The sequence below is a fragment of the Salmo trutta genome, chromosome 28, assembly GCF_901001165.1.
Source record: "Salmo trutta chromosome 28, fSalTru1.1, whole genome shotgun sequence".
Lineage (NCBI taxonomy): Eukaryota > Metazoa > Chordata > Actinopteri > Salmoniformes > Salmonidae > Salmo > Salmo trutta.
The window spans coordinates 19,089,396-19,108,819 of record NC_042984.1 but is presented as its reverse complement, the minus strand read 5'-3'; the positions used below and the strand labels follow the sequence as shown (position 1 = coordinate 19,108,819).

At 41.5% G+C, this 19,424-nt stretch overlaps 1 protein-coding gene across 4 annotated transcripts; it reads right to left on the bottom strand.

Annotated features, from left to right (window-relative positions):
• Nucleotides 1-363: 363 nt before the first annotated feature.
• LOC115165695 (ras-related protein Rap-1A) lies at nucleotides 364-18,560 on the bottom strand. Of its 4 annotated transcripts, XM_029718986.1 has the most exons (10): nucleotides 18,427-18,530; nucleotides 12,087-12,246; nucleotides 8,061-8,169; nucleotides 6,094-6,182; nucleotides 5,910-5,978; nucleotides 5,769-5,825; nucleotides 5,419-5,559; nucleotides 2,392-2,535; nucleotides 2,091-2,209; nucleotides 364-1,107 (listed from the first exon to the last, which is right to left on the bottom strand). In XM_029718986.1, exons 4-9 carry the CDS (start codon nucleotides 6,148-6,150, stop codon nucleotides 2,120-2,122), a joined length of 558 nt encoding a protein of 185 aa, XP_029574846.1. In that variant the 5' UTR covers nucleotides 6,151-6,182; nucleotides 8,061-8,169; nucleotides 12,087-12,246; nucleotides 18,427-18,530; the 3' UTR covers nucleotides 364-1,107; nucleotides 2,091-2,119. The 4 variants fall into 4 exon arrangements, with proteins under 4 accessions (XP_029574846.1, XP_029574845.1, XP_029574847.1 ...); XM_029718985.1 differs by lacking the exon at nucleotides 12,087-12,246 and having other exon boundaries at nucleotides 18,427-18,560; XM_029718987.1 differs by lacking the exons at nucleotides 8,061-8,169; nucleotides 12,087-12,246 and having other exon boundaries at nucleotides 18,427-18,526.
• Nucleotides 18,561-19,424: the final 864 nt, after the last annotated feature.

Here is a 19,424-nt window from a genome sequence, read left to right as displayed (position 1 = left end):
CTGGGGACCCAAACATGTGCACGTTTTGTTTTTTGCCATAGCATTGCACAGCTGACTGATTCAAATAATCAAAGCTTAAAAATGAGTTGATTATTTGAATCAGCAACATGCACACCTTGGATCAACATGCACACCTTGGATCAACATGCACACCTTGGATCAACATGCACACCTTGGATCAACATGCACACCTTGGATCAACATGCACACCTTGGGGTCCCCAGGACTGAGTTTGGGAAACACACTTGAACATGCATTTTTTTTTAATTGAGAGAGAGCATGTTCATTTCAGATTGACCTTTTGAAGTCTTCACAACTATTAATTACTATTATGTAGAGGAATAAAAATGCATTGACAAAATATAATGAAAATGTACTAAAATTTAATCATTCATAAAAGCTGGAAAATCTTTTGTGACAGGGTAACAAGAAGCAATATTAGAGTTGGTTTTTAGTACAATATATTTTCAGCCTCAAGACAAACAAATTAAGTCTTCATTTCCCCCATTCTATAAAATATACATTTTCCACAGCTTCATTATGCAAAAAAGTAATTAGAATATATTATGGGAAATATGAAAGCCTTACAGCTTCCCATAAAACAAAGTCACTTAGGAAATATGTTATTTGATGAATACAAGTACTTAAAAGTAGTAGGAGAAAGAAAACATATGGACATTGATGTATTACTGTTGACACAATTAGTGCAGAAGGGTATGGTAATGAAAAAGGCCAACATTTCCCATGATTTATTTTGCAAATGTATCATTTGAAATGTGCCAATGATCTGACAATATTTGCAATCAAAACAACCTAATTCCCCAAATCCGCATGGTGGTCTCTTCTTTTAAATTGTAATTTCCAAAACAGGTGAAAGGCATTACTCTTCATCACAAGGCTGACCCAATGACAAAATTTTAAAAAAGAGAAAAAGGTCTGTAACCATTAAGAAGCAGAGAAGAGTATCCAAGAAGAATAATCCTCCATTATTAGAGTGGGGAGGAAGAGAATTACTTGTCTGCCTTTGTCAAACTTCTCCAAACGTTGTTGAAAGGTCTTGGAATGCTGGCACCTTCCAACTGGGCAACAGTTGTGTAATTCAGTTTCCTACAGGTAATAGAGAGAGGAATGGTAGTCCAGAGGTGCTTTTATTTACACACCCTTACGTTTTTATTTGGACAGTGACGCTAAAACTTAGAATTTCTGCTTCATACTCAAGTATTTTGGATTTGAGAAAATGTTTTATTTGGCGACAATACAGAATGTCACCTTTTATTTGCAGGTTAGCGTTTTGTGTCATGAAATTCACTTAGTGTATTAAATATAGTCAAAAGTTCAGTATTTGGTCCCATATTCCTAACACGCAATGACTACATCAAGCTTGTGACTTTACAAACTTGTTGGATGCATTTGCAGTTTGTTTTGGTTGTGTTTCAGATTATGTTGTGCCCAATAGAAATGAATGGTAAATAATGTATTGTCATCTTGAGTCAATGTAAATAAGAATGTTTCTGAACACTTTACATTAATGTGGCTGCATTGCTACCATGATTACAGATAATCATGAATTAATTGTGAATAATGACGAGTGAGAAAATTAGAGGCATAAATATCATACCCTCCCAAAAATGAGTCACAAGCTTGATGTAGTCATTGCGTGCTAGAAATATGGGCCCAAATACTGAACTTTTTACTAAATGTAATACACTAAGTGAATTTGTCCAAATACTTATGACACTTTCAAATGGGGGTGACTAGAAACAAAGTGCATTAATTTCATAACTGCAAAACAGATATGAAAGTACCCTCAAATAAACAGGTGACATTCTTTAATGTCACCTAATAAAACATTTGACCTCAAATCCGAAATTCTGGAGTATAGAGCCATATTAAAGGTTTTAGCTTCACTGTCCAAATGAATACGAGGGGAGAGTACATTCCATGTGAAAGCAATTGCACATGGAATGCGTGACTATGAAGAACGTGAGACAGGTTATTCCGATAGAAGCAATAATATTCAGTGCAAGTACATACTCATGGGGTTATGATCAAATTAAAAAAACATAATACATATAGGTTCCGGATCTCACCTGGCTCAGAGCTGCTGCAAGTAAGAACTTTAGAGCAGTGTGCAATTTGACTTCTTCTTTGCTTTCTTCTTTTCTATCGGCGTTTTCCTATTGATCTGTCTGACCAGGTCATAGAAAATCTAAATAGGTGCAAAGGAGCTGGTAGTTAGAGATGCATTAACTAACTCCGTCATAGGCTCCAGACAATCACACTTGTTTACTTGACAATACTTACTTTTTTTGTTGCAATTCCTTTCAACTAAGAGATATAAAACACATTAATTCAGTCCAGGTGACTGGAAGTGAAAGCAGTGGGAGTTACCTCATTAACGTTGATCTTTGATTTAGCGGAGGACTCTAGAAAGGCACAGTTGTTCCACTGTCTGGCCAGGTTCTGTCCCTGCTCTTTGCCCACCACACGCTCATCCTCCAGGTCACACTTGTTGCCTACCAGGATCATGGGGACCTGATACAAAATAGAGAGAAATAGAGGGAAGATGTTGACAGTTCTTTACTCATTCTTTTCAAAACAAAAATATACAAAATATCAGTCTCTATGATGTGACAATGAATCCATCATGTACAAACTCGGCATGAAGCAGAAATAAGACCATGGCTGAAACTGGCAAACATCAGCCATGACATTTCTATCTCAAAGCCACCATCTTCTCTGACATGCTCCCCCAATGTCTGTACAGGATTCCTTCTCACTGTCATTTAGGTTAGCAACACTGAGGCATGCATGAGAGCATCAGCTGTTCCGGATGACTGTGTGATCACGCGCTCCGTAGCCGACGTGAGTAAGACCTTTAAACAGGTCAACATACACAAGGCTGCGGGGCCAGACGGATTACCAGGACGTGTGTGCCGGGCATGTGCTGACCAACTGGCAGGTGTCTTCACTGACATTTTCAACATGTCCCTGATTGAGTCTGTAATACCAACATGTTGTTTGAAGCAGACCACCATAGTCCTTGTGCCCAAGAACACGAAGGCAACCTGCCTAAATTACTACAGACCCGTAGCACTCATGTCCGTAGCCATACAGTGCTTTGAAAGGCTGGTAATGGCTCACATCAACAACATTATCCCAGAAACACTAGACCCACTCCAATTTGCATCCTGCCCAAACAGAGCCACAGATGATGCAATCTCTATTGCACTCCACACTGCCCTTTCCCACCTGGACAACAGGAACACCTATGTGAGAATGCTATTCATTGACTACAGCTCAGCGTTCAACACCATAGTACTCTCAAAGCTTATCACTAAGCTAAGGATCCTGGGACTAAACACCTCCCTCTGCAACTGGATCCTGGACTTCCTGACGGGCCGCCCCCAGGTGATGAGGGTAGGTAGCAACATCTGCCACGCTGATGCTCAACACTGGAGCCCCCCAGAGGTGCGTGCTCAGTCCCCTCCTGTACTCCCTGTTAACCCACGACTGCATGGCCAGGCAAGACTCCAACACCATCATTAAGTTTGGAGACGACACAACAGTGGTAGGCCTGATTACCGACAACGATGAGACAGCCTATAGGGAGGTCAGAGACCTGGCCGGGTGGTGCCAGAATAACAACCTCTCCCTCAAAGTAAGCAAGACTAAGGAGATGATTGTGGACTACAGGAAAAGGAGGACCGAGCACACACCCATTCTCATCGACGGGGCTGTAGTGGAGCAGGTTGAGAGATTCAAGTTCCTTGGTGTCCACATCAACAACAAATGGTCCAAGCACACCCAGACAGCCGTGAAGAGGGCACGACAAAGCCTATTCCCCCTCAGGAAACTAAAAAGATTTGGAATGGGTCCCGAGATCCTCAAAAGGTTCTACAGCTGCAACATCGAGAGCATCCTGACTGGTTGCATCACTGCCTGGTACGGCAATTGCGACCGCAAGGCACTACAGAGGGTGGTGCGTACGGCCCAGTACATCACTGGGGCTAAGCTGCCTGCCATCCAGGACCTCTACACCAGGCGGTGTCAGAGGAAGGCCCTAAAAATTGTCAGAGGAAGACCCCAGCCACAGACTGTTCTCTCTACTACCGCATGGCAAGCGGTACCAGAGTGCCAAGTCTAGGACAAAAAGGCTTCTCAACAGTTTTTACCCCCAAGCCATACGACTCCTGAACAGGTAATCAAATGGCTACCCGGACTATTTGCAGTGTGTGCCCCCCCCCCCCCCCCCAACCCCTCTTACGCTGCTGCTACTCTCTGTTTATCATATATGCATAGTCACTTTAACCATATCTACATGTACATACTACCTCAATCAGCATAATTCCACATAATTCCACTTTGACATTATGGGGTATTGTGTGTAGGCCAGTGACACAATCTCAATTTAATCCATTTTAAATTCAGGCTGTAACAACAAAATGTGGGGAAAAAGTAAACGGGTGTGAATACTTTATGAAGGAACTTTACAACATAACTACATACAAATCATAGTGATCGTAACAGCTGTAATAAATGCATTGACAACAAGGCCTAAGTGTTGGAAGCACATCAACGACAGTGACGGAGCCCTGAATAGCTACAACATCCTCCCAGGCTGACTACACCAATGAGGAGATGGGAGAGGCAGGACTTGCAGCGCGATCTGCGTCACAAATAGAACTGACTTCTATGACGTGGTTATACCCACGTTGCAAAATAAATGTAGAAGTCTATATTATTAAATTATTGCACCCACACTGCTCGCACGCACCAACGAGCATCTGCGTTGCCAAGGGCTAAAATAGAAGTCAGTTCTATTTGTGACACAGATCGCGCTCCAAGTCCTGCCTCTCCCATCTCCTCATTGGTTTATAGAAGCAGGTACCCACGTGCCATCTCCTCATTGGTTGTACCCACGTGGGTGACTGAAAGACGAACGAGGTCAGTGGCGGTAATGCACCGAATTTATGAAAGTTGCCAATCGCAATATAAAGTCAAAGGAAGAAAAAGCCTGGAAGGAGGAGAGATGACTAGAAACAATTTGGTTGACCGTTTTATGTCTGGATTAATTGTCGGAGTAGAGGACCTTGTGCATTTCAGGTAAAATAACAACTCAATGTTTATATCCCAGGACAAATTAGCTAGCCACAGCAAGCTAGCTAAATAGGACAAATTAGCTAGAAAGTGCAAGCTAGCTAAATTTCCATTAATGTTTCATGCTTTTCGACCTGTCCCCAAATTAATGTAATTGGTTCAGAGTTTGTTTTGATATTTTAACCTGCGTGTCATGATTGCGTTTGGTGTGGGGGGACAATATACATTTATGCACGATGGAGCACACGCGCAGCCGGTTTGGGTCACATCCTCAGTGTCAACGACAGTGACTGAGCCCTGAATAGCTACAATACTCACATCCTCAGTGTCCTTTACTCTCAGGATCTGTTCCCTCAGGTCCTGTAGGTCGTTAAACGTGGACTGTGCAGTGATGGAGTATACAAGAGCAAAGCCTTGACCGTTCTTCATGTACAGGTCCCTCATTGCTGTGAACTGCTCCTGTGAAACAGCAGACGAAAGACTCCATGACATACTGGTCATATTTACTGCAGTCATACAATCTGTTACCACGGCTAACGTTTACTTCCGTCATACAATCTGTTACCACGGCTAACGTTTACTTCCGTCATACAATCTGATACCACGGCTAACGTTTACTTCCGTCATACAATCTGTTACCACGGCTAACGTGGACATGTTCTACTTACTGTTCCAGCTGTGTCAAGGATTTCAAGCATACATTGCTGCCCGTCCACTTCAACTTGCTGTGGGAGAGGAAGTAAAGTTTAGTACCATTTTGACACCTGAGTGGTGGCAATGGAGCTCTTAGTAACTTTAGGGCAGCATACCTTTCTGTAGGAGTCTTCTATTGTGGGGTCATATTTTTCCACAAATATACCTTGTACAAATTGGACTGTCTGGAAGAGAATAAGCAAGGAAAGAAGAACATAAATAGTGATATCAATTCTCAGAAGCAAATTCTCACTTCCGCCCAGAATGCCTCAATAGAAACCTAGGCAAGGCACTACTCACCAGTGCAGATTTGCCGACACCTCCGGAGCCTAACACCACTAGCTTGTATTCACGCATGGTGGGGTTACTTCACTAGACAGCACAAAAGTCTGCAAGAGGAGAGACGAGAGAGAGAGCATTGGTTAGGCCTACTTACGTCACTATTTATATACATTTAACACATTGCCAGCCACAGATGAGAACCCAATGTCTTTCAGCTTTCATCAGATCTAGACGTAACATTTTGCAGTTGTTTATTCCCCTCAGCTTGCCCATTATCTAACTACTCATACATAGCTCAACCTGAACATAACTGTCTGCTTTCTAACTACTCATACATAGCTCAGCCTGAACATAACTGTCTGCTTTCTAACTACTCATACATAGCTCAGCCTGAACATAACTGTCTGCTTTCTAACTACTCATACATAGCTCAGCCTGAACATAACTGTCTGCTTTCTAACTACTCATACATAGCTCAGCCTGAACATAACTGTCTGCTTGTGGTGTCCCTTTGACAACACATTCAGGAACTGAAACTCCTCTCCCTCTGCCAAAAAAAGAATCCCTCCATCCCACTCACTACCCAGGGACATCAGCTGACATGACGAGGCCATGTTCCCTTTTCAAAAGAAGGAAACAAATAGATAAGAGCCAAAATAACCCAGAGATGTGTTGCACCCTCGGGATTATGCACTACATCTTTAACACTTGAGTAAGTGACAGTGAGCTGATGCTAATTGTCACACAGCTCAGTCTCTATGGAGTTGGTGGGTAATAGCCGCAGTACCACAAATAGCTTAATCTCATTAGCATGCTTAGGAGCAGGCCGTGTGGGGCGAGGAGTCGCCACCTCCATCAGCTTGGCACAGTGATAAGTAGGGCTTGTAAAATTAGCACACCATTATAAAACTCTTAAACCAGTCAGGCATTTATGACTTGATATTACAAACCTATTCAATTCGCATTTCCTGTTCTGTCTTGGAGCCAGCCATGGAAATGTGAGGCACCTGCCAAGAAAGACACTTCTCCCCCAGAATATTATTCCCACGAAACCTATTTTTGTTTTGTCTGCATTGTGCTTATTCCATTGGGGACCAGATTGGAAACAACGTGTTTAACATGCATCGTTTCCACCAATAAATCCACATGTCTTATGTCAAATAGGAATAACCACCAGGCAATGGCAAAAGCTACTCCATGAGAAAACGTTGGTTTTATGTGCAGAGAAACAATCCTAACCCACTACGCAAATCTAACAAATTGCAAAGGACAGCAGCACCACAAGCCTACAATGGACAGATGGGCAGTATGAGGGATGTTACAAAGGTCCATTCAATCCTCAGGCCATTGCAATACACCCCCCTCTGTGAAAATGTTGTGCATATAGAAAACAGAACAGAGATTAGAGTAAGAGAATGGTCACTGATGTAAAATAATGACCAGACCAAGAAAGGCAGCGTGTGTTTGATTCCGATATCAGCTCCAATCTAGAAGCATACTTAGAACCCACTGACGCAGTAAGAATGCTAAACAAAGTGTCTGCCAAAAACGTTTCAAAAAGGCATTTCATTTATATCTGACGTGGCCACAGCCTTTAGTAGCCTCTTTCTGAGTAGAGATAACACATCTGGAGTAGCACTTTAGTAAATAAATGCTTGTAGAACTTCACATGGTCAATCCCAATCTTAGAATTCCTGCAAAGCACAGCTGATATAGAGTGTTTCCATGTTGACAGGATGCACATCCACCATGCCCACTGGCAGTGAGAACACTAGCCTCTTGATATCTTGCAAGTCATTGAGGGTTCAGATCCAGTTAACACAGTACACAGCGGTTAACTGGACTGAAAAAAAGTTGTCTAGCTACAGGTTGTTGTTCTAACGCTATGTGAGTTGATCATTCCCAAGCAGCATATAGCCTAATAGCATAGTATCTGCACAAACAAATATTCCAGCAGAAACACCCACTTTAAGGACATAACCTACCGTGTACAAGGCTGGAAACGACAACTCCCCACTACATCTGGTGAGGGAAGGCTAGCAGTTCCCAGGACACACAGGTGTGGAGGCTGTGGTGGGAGCCAAAGGATTTAGGCTATGCCAGAGAATCCCCACAAAGATATGAAAAAGACAGAAGAAATATATAAGTTGCAGTTCACTTTTTGAAAATAATCTTAGGCCTGCACTTTGAGGGAGTGGGAAACATTTAGTCAAACGGTAGGCGTACATTAGGTCGTATCATCTACTCATCACCATCAATATGGTCTCAAAATCATCACTTAACTTGAAAAAGGGCTAAATGAGAAGAAAACCAGACCATTGTTAGGACTACAGAAGAAACCCATGCAGAATGTCCCAATGAAAGGGCAACATAAGGTTATCTGTGTTTACTCAGATTTCTGTTCAAAATTGAGGTGCAATTTACTGCATAAAAGCTGACTTGGCTTATCAGTCAGACAGCCAAATCATTCCTGGCTTCTTTCAGACTTCTGAGGGAGAGAGTTTCTGGCAGATTATAAAACATTTGCTACTTTAAACATGTCAGAGTTCTCTAAATTGAGAGAATTATTTTATCTATGGATAACACATATTTTTTACAATCTTAAATGCATACAAAAGGGGCACCTGATGGAAATGTGGTTAATTATTTGCTTTTATTGCACATGGGTGTTCTGAATGGCATGTCATGCATCAAATCATAATTCTCAAAAGACAACACTAGCCACCCTTGCTATTTTCATACACTACTTTGCCAGAAAGTATGTGGACACATGCTCGTCGAACATCTCATTCCAAAATCATGGGCATTAATATGGCGTTGGTCCCCCCTTTGCTGCTATAACAGCTTCTACTCATCTGGGAAGGCTTTCCACTAGATGTTGGAACATTGCTGCAGGGACTTGCTTCCATTCAGCCAAGAGCATTAGGGAGGTCGGGCACTGATGTTGGGCGATTAGGCCTGGCTCGCAGTCAGCATTTCAATTCATCCCAAAGGTGTTCAATGGGGTTGAGATCAGCGCTCGGTGCAGGCCAGTCAAGTTCTTCCAGACCGATCTCGTCAAACCATTTCTGTATGGACCTCGCTTTGTGCACAGGGGCAGGGTCATGCTGAAACAGGAAAGGGCCTTCCCCAAACTGTTGCCATAAAGTTGGAAGCACAGAATCGTCTCGAATGCCATTGTATGCTGTAGCATTGAGATTTCCCTTCACTGGAACTAAGAGGCCTAGTCCAAACCATGAAAAATAGCCCCAAACCATTATTCCTCCTCCACCAAACTTTACAGTTGGCACTAGACATTGGGGCAGCTAGCGTTCTCCTGGCAACCGCCAAACCCAGATTTGTCCGTTGGACTACCAGAGGGTGAATCGTCACTCCAAAGAACGCGTTTCCACTGCGCCAGAGTCCAATGGCGGCGAGCTTTACACCACTCCAGCTGACGCTTGGCATTGCGCATGGTGATCTTTCCACTTGACAATAACAGCACATAGAGTTAACCAGGGCAGCTCTAGCAGGCAGGCATTTGACGAACTGACTTGTTGGAAAGGTGGCATCCTATGACGGTGCCACGTTGAAAGTCACTGAGCTTAAGTTGTCCTTATGTTAGGCTATGATCTGGCTATACAATAAGGCTGTAGTCTACACTAGTTCATTTAGCAGACAAGATTTGCTTCGAATTCCATGGCATTATTTTATAGTATGAAGAACAGAATTGAACAACTGAATAAAATAGAAAGGATATTTTCTCCAAACGATCTGAAGGAGCGCACATGCGGCTATTCTGTGTTGAGCGGTTAACAAAGAAACAGGTATTCCTATATGCTTAAGTTAGAGTTATGTAACTTTAGTTGTGATACAAATGTTGGGTTATAATGTTTTGATTGTCAATACATTCTATCGCTGCATGATGCGACTATTGATTTGAATAAAGTCGCATGAAAAGGCATGAGCTCAGCTTTGTTTTTTGCACAGGCTGTACACATTTCAGCAGTCTCTCATTCACAATGTGACAAGCACTTGATAATGCCTCGAATTTCCCGGCTGCATTCCCTTTGTGTGGCCATAATGCCCCCTAAAAGAATCCATGCCTGTTGTGGCCGTTGTGCCCTTGGGATAAATATAATAATTATAATTCCTTTCTCCTGGCTGCGTGGCGAAGCACCTCTCACTCACATGGCTCTTCACGTGATCAGGTCTTTAAGGCTATAAGTGAAGACAGACATCGGGGACGCAACCGCGTGCGTCCTTATCCAAAATCAAACTTTTTGTCACAAGCTCCAAATACAACAAGTGTAGACCTTGTCGTACAAGCCTTTAACCAACAGTGCAGTACATGAAAGAGTTAAGAAAATATTTACCAAATAAACCAAAGTAAAAAAATAAAACAATAAAATAACAATAACGAGGCTATATACAGTGGGTACTGGTACCGAGTCAATGTGCAGGGGTACAGGTTAGTCGGTGTAATAACTGTCCACATTTACTTTGTCAGCCAACAAGACAATTAGGCCTAAAATACAGCAAAAATCTAAGTCAATCTACTATCCCCCATAGTTCAAAAGTTGACCTATTCTATTCGAGAAAGAAATATTCCAAACAGACCACTAGCATCAAAAAAACTGTTTTAAGCAATGAGCATGACGCAACTAATCAGAACATCTAGCTTAAAACGTTAATAAACTATTAGGCTATTTCTTCACACATTAAGAGTGCAGCAATGCACACATGGCAGTAGGCTATAAGCGCAAATGTTCCATTAGCAGGAACACACCATTAGCAAAAGTGACCGCAATTGCGATTATGCATGTAATGCTTTTATTATAAAGGTACATTTATATGGTGAAAATGATCTTCTCCAAACTTGAAACTCAGGCACGGCGTATGTATGCCAGTTAGGGTCTACACCCGTTGTAAAGCAGATTAATGTGCTACATTTTAAGAAGTTATTTGGCCACTTTAGATGTAATACAAACCTTACCAAAACATATAAGCCTATGGGCTAGGCTACATGAGGTGTGTGACTATGATTTAAAAAAGGTCGCAAAAAAAGGCATGCGCCGTTTCTTGCCTTAAATTAGCCATCATTCACAAGTGAAAGGCTAATATTGTCACCCATCAGACTATTCTTGATTTAATCTTGTCTTTACATACTAAATAATATATGTGTGAAATTTGTTTTGATTTAGAATGGACCATTATCATGCACTTGTCTGTAAACAGAAGCAGAGGAAAAAAATACATCTATACACTTAAATAGCGAATGGAGGACGCTGTCCTGTGGTTCATTTTCATGCCAGCCAGGTAAGCTATATTCGTGTTGTAAAGAAGCAATGTACTTAATAATTAGAAAAGTAGAGAAATACATATGGTAGGCCTAGTCTATAGAAAGCTGATGGGATCCTCTTTTTAAGAGGCCATCACTCTGTTTTCTCACAAAATTGCATAGCCTATAGAAATGTTGCGCAACATGAAATCTCGAAGTGTTTGAATAGATTTTTGATTTCATTTGCATTGATGTCAGAGTGATTAGAGGGACAATAGAGTGCTGAGTACCAGGCAGTTATCAAGTTTGGTAGGCTACTAATGACCATCAGTAGCATCAGAGCTTGGAGAAGCCTAATTACCGTGACTAAACGGACACGTGGAATTTGAACGCCATCATTACCCGTGACCGCCGGTGTGGCGGTAATACGGTCACCGTAACAGCCCTATCCATTACTGGGAGTTACAGGTTAGGTACTGTTTGGTGTAGCACAACATTTTTACCAACCTTGACAATACTAGCTTTGTTCTCGATTCTGCCAAAGATGTATCTTCTAAAATGTCAGTGTACAGTTGCAGGTGGTGCATTTGAATTTAGAAAAGGCTTTGTTACTAAAACAAAGAAATGTTTTGCTCCATTAAGTAATCAAACAATGTGTACGCCGCCATCTTCTCCATTTAAATGTTTTTCCCCTCATTGATTGAGACAGGTGGTTCCACCCCAAAGTGCAGCATGTCATGATGACACTCACCTGTCTCGATCAATGCACTCTCCACAGAATCGGAAGAAATCGGATGTTTCTGGTTTTCAGGGATACAGTATTTTCAACCCAACTTCAGTTTCCCATAAAAAAAACAGAAGTAGGGACTCCGCTCAGGGATCCTTCTATGCCTGCTACGTTTGATCATAACCTATGAGAGAAGATTTGAAATAGACAAGATGGCGGCATACACATTGTTGGATTACTTCATGGAGCAAAACAATTATTGTATACTGAACAAAAATATAAACAACAAGTCACATGTTTCATAAGCTGAAATAACATATCACAGAAATATTCCATATGTAAAAATGTATTTCTCAATTTTTTCGCACAAATTTGTTTACATCCCTGTTAGTGAGTATTTCTCCTTTGCCAAGATAATCCATCCACCTGACAGGTGTGCCATATCAAGAAGCTGATTAAACAACATGATCATTGCACAGCTGCACATTGTGCTGGGGACAATAAAAGGCCACTAAACTGTGCAGTTGTCATAAAAAAAAAGTGACAGACTTCTCAAGTTGAGGGAGCGCACAACTGGCAGGCTGACTGCAGGAATGTCCATCAGAGCTGTTGCCAAAAAATTGAATGTTAATTTCTCTACCATAACCCACCTCCGTCATTTTAGAGAATCTGGCAGTACGTCGAACCGGCCTCACAATCGCAGACCACATTTAACCACACCAGCCCAGGACCTCAACATCCGGCTTCTTCACCTGCGGAAAGGTCTGACTCCAGCCACCCGGACAGCTGATAAAACTGTGGGTTTGCACAACCAAAGAATTTCTGCACAAACTGTCAAAGGTCTCAGGGAAGCTAATCTGTGTGCTTGTCATCCTCACCAGGGTCTTGACATGACTGCAGTTCAGCATCATAACCGCCTTCAGTGGGCAAATTCTAACCGTCGATGGCCACTGGCATGCCGGAGAAGTGTGCTCTTCACAGATTAATCCCAGTTTCAACTGTAGTGGGCAGATGACAGAGTGTATGGTGTGTTGGCGAGCGGTTTGCTGATGTCAATGTTGTGAACAGAGTACCCCATGGTGGCGTTGGGGTTATGGTATGGGCAGGCATAAGCTACGTGCAACGAACACAATTTCATCAGTGTCAGTTTGAATGCACAGAGATACCGTGACTAGATCCTGAGGCTCATTATCATGCAAATTCATCCACCACAATCACCTCATGTTTCAGCATGACAATGCACAGCCCCATGATCTGAACAATTCCTGGGAACTGAAAATGTCCCAGTTCTAACCAGACATGTCACCCATTGAGCATGTTTAGGATGCTCTGGATCGACATGTAAGACAGCGTGTTCCAGTTCCCGCCAATATCCAGCAACTTCTCACAGCCATTGAAGAGGAGTGGGACAACATTCCACAGGCCAAACTCAGCCTGATCAACTCTATGCGAAGGAGATGTGTCGTGCTGCATGAGGAATATGGTGGTCACACCAGATACTGACTGGTTTTCTGATCCACACCCCTATCTTTTTTTCTAAAGGTTTCTGTGACTAACAGATGCATATCTGTATTCCCAGTGATGTGAAATCCATAGATTAGGGCCTAATGAATTCATTTCAATTGACTGATTTACTAGTGATGCACAGATATTTCCTTGCAAAAAAAAACTAAAAAACTATACCGACATAAAAAAGTTTGCGGCCTTTTAAGCATTCTAGTACAGTTAAATAGTTACACGGATGCAGAGGTCTAAGGCACTGCATCTCAGTGCAAGAGGTGTCACTACAGTCACTGGTTCAAATCCAGGCTGTATCAAATCCGGCCGTGATTGGGAGTCCCATAGGGCGGCGCACAATTGGCCCAACGTCGTCCGGGTTTGGCCGGGGTAGGCCGTCATTGTAAATAAATATTTGTTCTTAACTGACTTGCCTAGTTAAATAAAAGGTTATACACACACACAGACAAAGTTATTTTGTTGGCATTTATGCATGTCCCCATTACCAGTAAAACATCATCAAAACCTATTTCTTTCACTTACTTGCTGTGCTGTTTCGTTGTTCATTTGTTCAGTCGTTTCATTCTCAACCAGGATTTCTATGGAACGCCGTCTGGGTCTTTGCGTGTCAAAAAATATACAATTTAACGTGTCAAATAAGCTTGTTGACCAATCAGAACCTGAATGACTGCACGTCACATAATTTAACGCGTTCATACATTTTTTACATAGTTGTTACACATTGATTATGCTATCACTCGTATTTCATGTCACAACGATTCGTCAATAGGTATGCTATGATGGTCGTAAAGTTGTCGCCCGCACCTACAGTGCTGGTCATTAAAAAAAAAGCTCGCTAGCTCATGGATTTAAACAATGTTCTTCGCCAACAACATAGCAAAATGACAATCTGTTTCAGTAGCTATAGTTAGCTAGGTGTCATCTAAAATAACCCTAATTTATAAAAGACACTTTTTATTTGATTAGTGGTGGTTGGACCCATCTATGTGAAGCTAGCTACAATAAGGATTAGCCAAAATAGTGGACTTTACGGTTAGTCTTCAAAATAAAAGTATGGCATAATTCTATTTGTAGTCATTTGCATCATTATCAATGACATACTTTTATTTTGAAGGCAAACTCCACTATTGTGTCTAAACCTTATTGTGGCTAGCTTCACAACACAACTCGGTCCGGTCCAGCCTCACTAGCCAGATGAAGCTAGATGGCTGCTTATAACGTTAGCTTTGGCCAACAGGGTTAAGTAGCTGGCTAGCTATTTATTTTCATGCACTGAAGTTCAATTTCAATAGGCGAACAACAAGTGGCAACCTAGCTAATACTCTCTCACAAGGATTCCTAAATCATTGCTAAGAATAATGAAAATGACTACTGTTTTTACTGGTCATTGTTTTCAGGCTGGTTGTATTGGTGCTAGGTACCAAGCTAAAACTAGCTACCCCAGAAGTTACGGTCAAACAAATGATGCGTTATTACCAACGCGGTATTGTAAACAACGTTCGTGGCTGGTGTTTGCTTGTTTACTGACTTTTTTTGTACAGCTTTGATAGTGCTACTGTATCATTTTTGACACGCAAAGACCCAAACGGCGTTCCATAGTATGCATGTCGTGAAGCTAATAGCAGTGACGCTATTACTGTGTAACTCCGTTAGGGCACCATCGGAAAAATGGCGCACTTGGTAGTGTTAACCGGTGCTCGAAAAGCGCAAACTTTTACGTGGCGTCATTACGTCATGCACCTTCGTTATATAGGTATGCATGTCAGCCTTGACATTGGTTTTGCACATCGGGCGTTAAACTCGACAGCCATCGGCCAATACCGATGTTGCCATTTTTAGCTAATATCGGCCGATTCCGATACGTTCACTGATATAATCGTGCATCCCTAAAATCTTTGAAATTGTTGCATTTATATTTTTGTTCAGTGTAATAACGGAGCATTTTCTAAATTCAAAATGCACCACCTGCAACTGGAAAAGATGTTTGGCCGAATCGAGACGAAGATTGCATCACCAAGTTAAATGGATAATTCCACCCCAAAACACATTCCTATGATTAACAGTGTTAAATAAGTAATATGTGAACACAATATTTTTTGTGAACAAATGTTATAAGTTTAGTAGCAGCATGTGAAAATTGTGGAAATCTGTTGCAGCTCATGTCAACTACTAAACCCACAAAGCTCTCTCTGGGTTGGCTGGCTAGCAAGCAAACTTAACTACACACAATAATACCAGTTAATATCCGCATATGAAGTAGCTAGCTAGCTGTGATTTTTTTTTTTTTTATAAAAAAAAAAATAAAATAAAAATGTTTAAACAAAAAAATAAATATAAAAAAAAAATAACAAAAAAAAATAAAAAAAATAACAAAAAAAAATATAAAATAAAAAAAATACAAAAAAAAAAAAAAAAAATTTAAAAAAAATCGCCTTAACAAACGGCACTATCAATTTAGGAGTCTATCTCACCCAGAGTGCAGAGTACGCTGTTATGGCAACAACGGCCAGTTCCCACAGACACACAGGGCGCATTGCAAGATGGTACTTGAAGGAGAAACTGTGTTGAATAATTTGCTACACTGTTTAGACTGAGCACATCTAAGCGAAATATATAAATTATCGTCATGACGATATGTGTTCTAGACAAGTATGGATGTGTTCTAGACAAGGATGTGTTCTAGACAAGTATGCCAATATGAATGTGTTCTAGACAAGTATGCCAATAACATTTATTGTCTGATTTGGTGATCTGAAAAGCAGGTAACTGTATTAAAAGCGTTATTAAAATGTGATAGTGTGTTATCCCCTATCTCCAGTGACGAGAACTAGCCTAAAGGCCGGCAGATAGTAATATTGATGGCTCGTACCTAAAAAAAACATTCTCCATTTAGGTTGCTAAGGCGTCAATTTCATCCTTAAGTAGATTTAATGGCGAGAAGGAGAGGGGGGGAAATAGGAAAATATGCATACTTTCTTTTTGAAACACAATTTTCCACCGCCATGCTAGTGGCTAATGCTACTTACTGATGTTGCGCCCTGCATTCAGCCAGGGGTAAACAGACTGCTGCAACCTGATTGGCTGAACGCAATACGCAACATCCAGGACTAGCATTCCTAGGCATTAGCCACTTTTGCATGGTGGTGGAAAATGGTGTTTCATAAAGAGCACAAATTGTCCCTGGTTTTTTTTCTCACCTTCTCACCATTAACTATAGTTAAGGAGGAAATTGATGACTTTGCAGCCTGAATAGAGAATGTTTTAGATACGAACCCGTCCACGGGGGATATTACCGGCTGCATCCATTGCGTTTTGATGGAAACAACTCAATATCGCCCTCCGCTGGCCTTTGGGCTAGACGAGAACCATGGATACTGAATAAAAATATAAAACACAACAATTTTACTTAGTTACAGTTTATATAAGGAAATTAGTCAATTGAAATTAATTCATTAGGTCCTATTCTATGGATTTCACATGACTGGGCAGGGGCGCAGCCATGGGTGGGCCTGGGAGGGCATAGGCCCACCCACTGGAGAGCCAGGCCCTGCCAATCCGAATTAGTTTTCCCTACAAAAAGGGTTTTATTACAGACAGAAATACTCCTCAGTTTCATCAGCTATCCGGCTGGCTGGTCTCAAGACGATCCCCGCAGGTGAAGAAGCCGGATGTGGAGGTCCTGGGCTGGCTTGGTTACACTGGGTCTGCAGTTGTGAGGCCGGTTGGTCGTACTGCCAAATTCTCTAAAACGACGTTGGAGGCGGCTTATGGCAAGAGCTCTGGTGGACACTCCTGCAATCAGCATGCCAATTGCACGCTCCCTCAAAACTCGAGACATCATTGGAATTGTGTCTCAAGTTGAGGGTGTGACAAAACTGCACATTTTAGAGAGTGGCCTTTTATTGTCCCCAGTACAAGGTGCAACTGTGTAATGATCATGCTGTTTTATCAGCTTCTTGATATGCCACACCTGTCAGATGGATGGATTATCTTGGCAAAGGAGAAATGCTCACTAACAAATTTGGGCACAACATTTGAGAGAAAGCTTTTTGTGCATATGGAACATTCCTGGGATATTTTATTTCAGCTCAAGAAACATGGATCAAACACTTCACATGTGTTTATTTTTGTTAAGAATATATATGACAAGTTCCTACACGATTTCACAAACAGACCACTTACAAGTTAAATCATGGAGATAATTGTTTTACCCACTGAACATAGGCTTTCATCAAATTGATTGTATTTCTGGGGTGGATTATTCCTTTACTCTGTATCACACCAAACAGTACCTAACGTGTTACTCCCAGTATTGGATACCAAAAATCGTTGGTTAAATCGCATTATCTGGTGTAACAATCTGTATCTAACTTAGCCAGCCAAGTTACTATTTAGTTTGCTGGCGAAGTTGCCTACCTAGCTATTTAGCTAAGCTAACCCCTACGTTTTCCATCCTGGACCGATTTAAAGTTACAGCTAGCTAACAGTCCACGATCTAGGTGAGCCAACCAGGTAGTGGCTAACTTGTTAAATGGTATGTCCATCATTTGCCAATTAGCCAAAATAGCTAGTTAAATAAGGCGAACTAGCTACAGCCAACTCCCTTCGGCTTGTTATGCTAGCTGCTGTAACTAACTGCTTTAGCTAACTTAGCTGCTTTAGCTCGCTAACGTTAGCCTCCCTTCCATCCGGCCTAGGCTTTCGCTGTAACTAGCGAGCAACTACCATAGTTAGCTGTCCTACTTTGCCATCTGACACATTTCTAACATTTTCACTGACCTATATCTATATTGGAGTATTGATTAGCCCAAAATGGTTGTTATGACCAGATATAATCGTTACTCACCGTGTTTTGGTCTCCCCGCCGACTCACTGGAGCTGCTGACTTCAATGAATCTAGGTCGAAAATATACTTCAACCAAGACTTCAATGAACCTCGTTCGGCACTGCAAACGTCACTCCCTAACAAACGTCACTCCCTAGCTAACCTCTCCAACCATACATGGCAACGGACGGTCCACACTACTGTAGTTTCGAGGCGACCTGGGTATTCACAATGTTGTAGTCCAGACATAAAACCATATGGATCATCTGAGTATTTTGGCGACCATGAGTGCAAATATTATTAAATAAGCGATTACAAGTTTGTTGCCATGGTCTCCACATTGTAAACTGAGGACTGTGACAAAAAGTATACAACAAAGTAATAAATAGTCTATAGTTATCAAGTAGGTCTACTGCCATACGAAATGTGTTTGGATAATGTGGGCAAGTATAATGCTGTAGCGTGCAATTAGATAGCATACTTTCCCACTGGAGTTCTCAGAAATAAACAATCTCTACTTGTTCAAACAGACATTCAGTCGCTAGTACAAGTCTACACATCCCTTTCACTGCACCCCTCCTTTCCTTTGTTTGCTGAAGCGCAAAGGCCCACCTGAACTCTCACCCCTTGCACAGTCTTCACATTTTGCTACCTTAAAATTAAATCTCAAAAGGGAATACATTAGATTCTTTTCTTACCTACAGTTGAAGTCGGAAGTTTACATACACCTAAGCCAAATACATTTAAACTCAGTTTTTTCACAATTCCTGACATTTAATTCGAGTAAAAATTCCACTTTATTTTAAGAATGTGAAATGTCAGAATAATAGTAGAGAGAATAATTTATTTACGCTTTAATTTCTTTCATCACATTCCCAGTGGGTCAGAAGATTACCTACACTCAATTAGTATTTGGTAGCATTGCCTTTAAATTGGGTGAAACATTTCGGGTAGCCTTCCACAAGCTGTCTCATTCCTCCTGACAGAGCTGGTGTAACTGAGTCAGGTTTGTAGGCCTC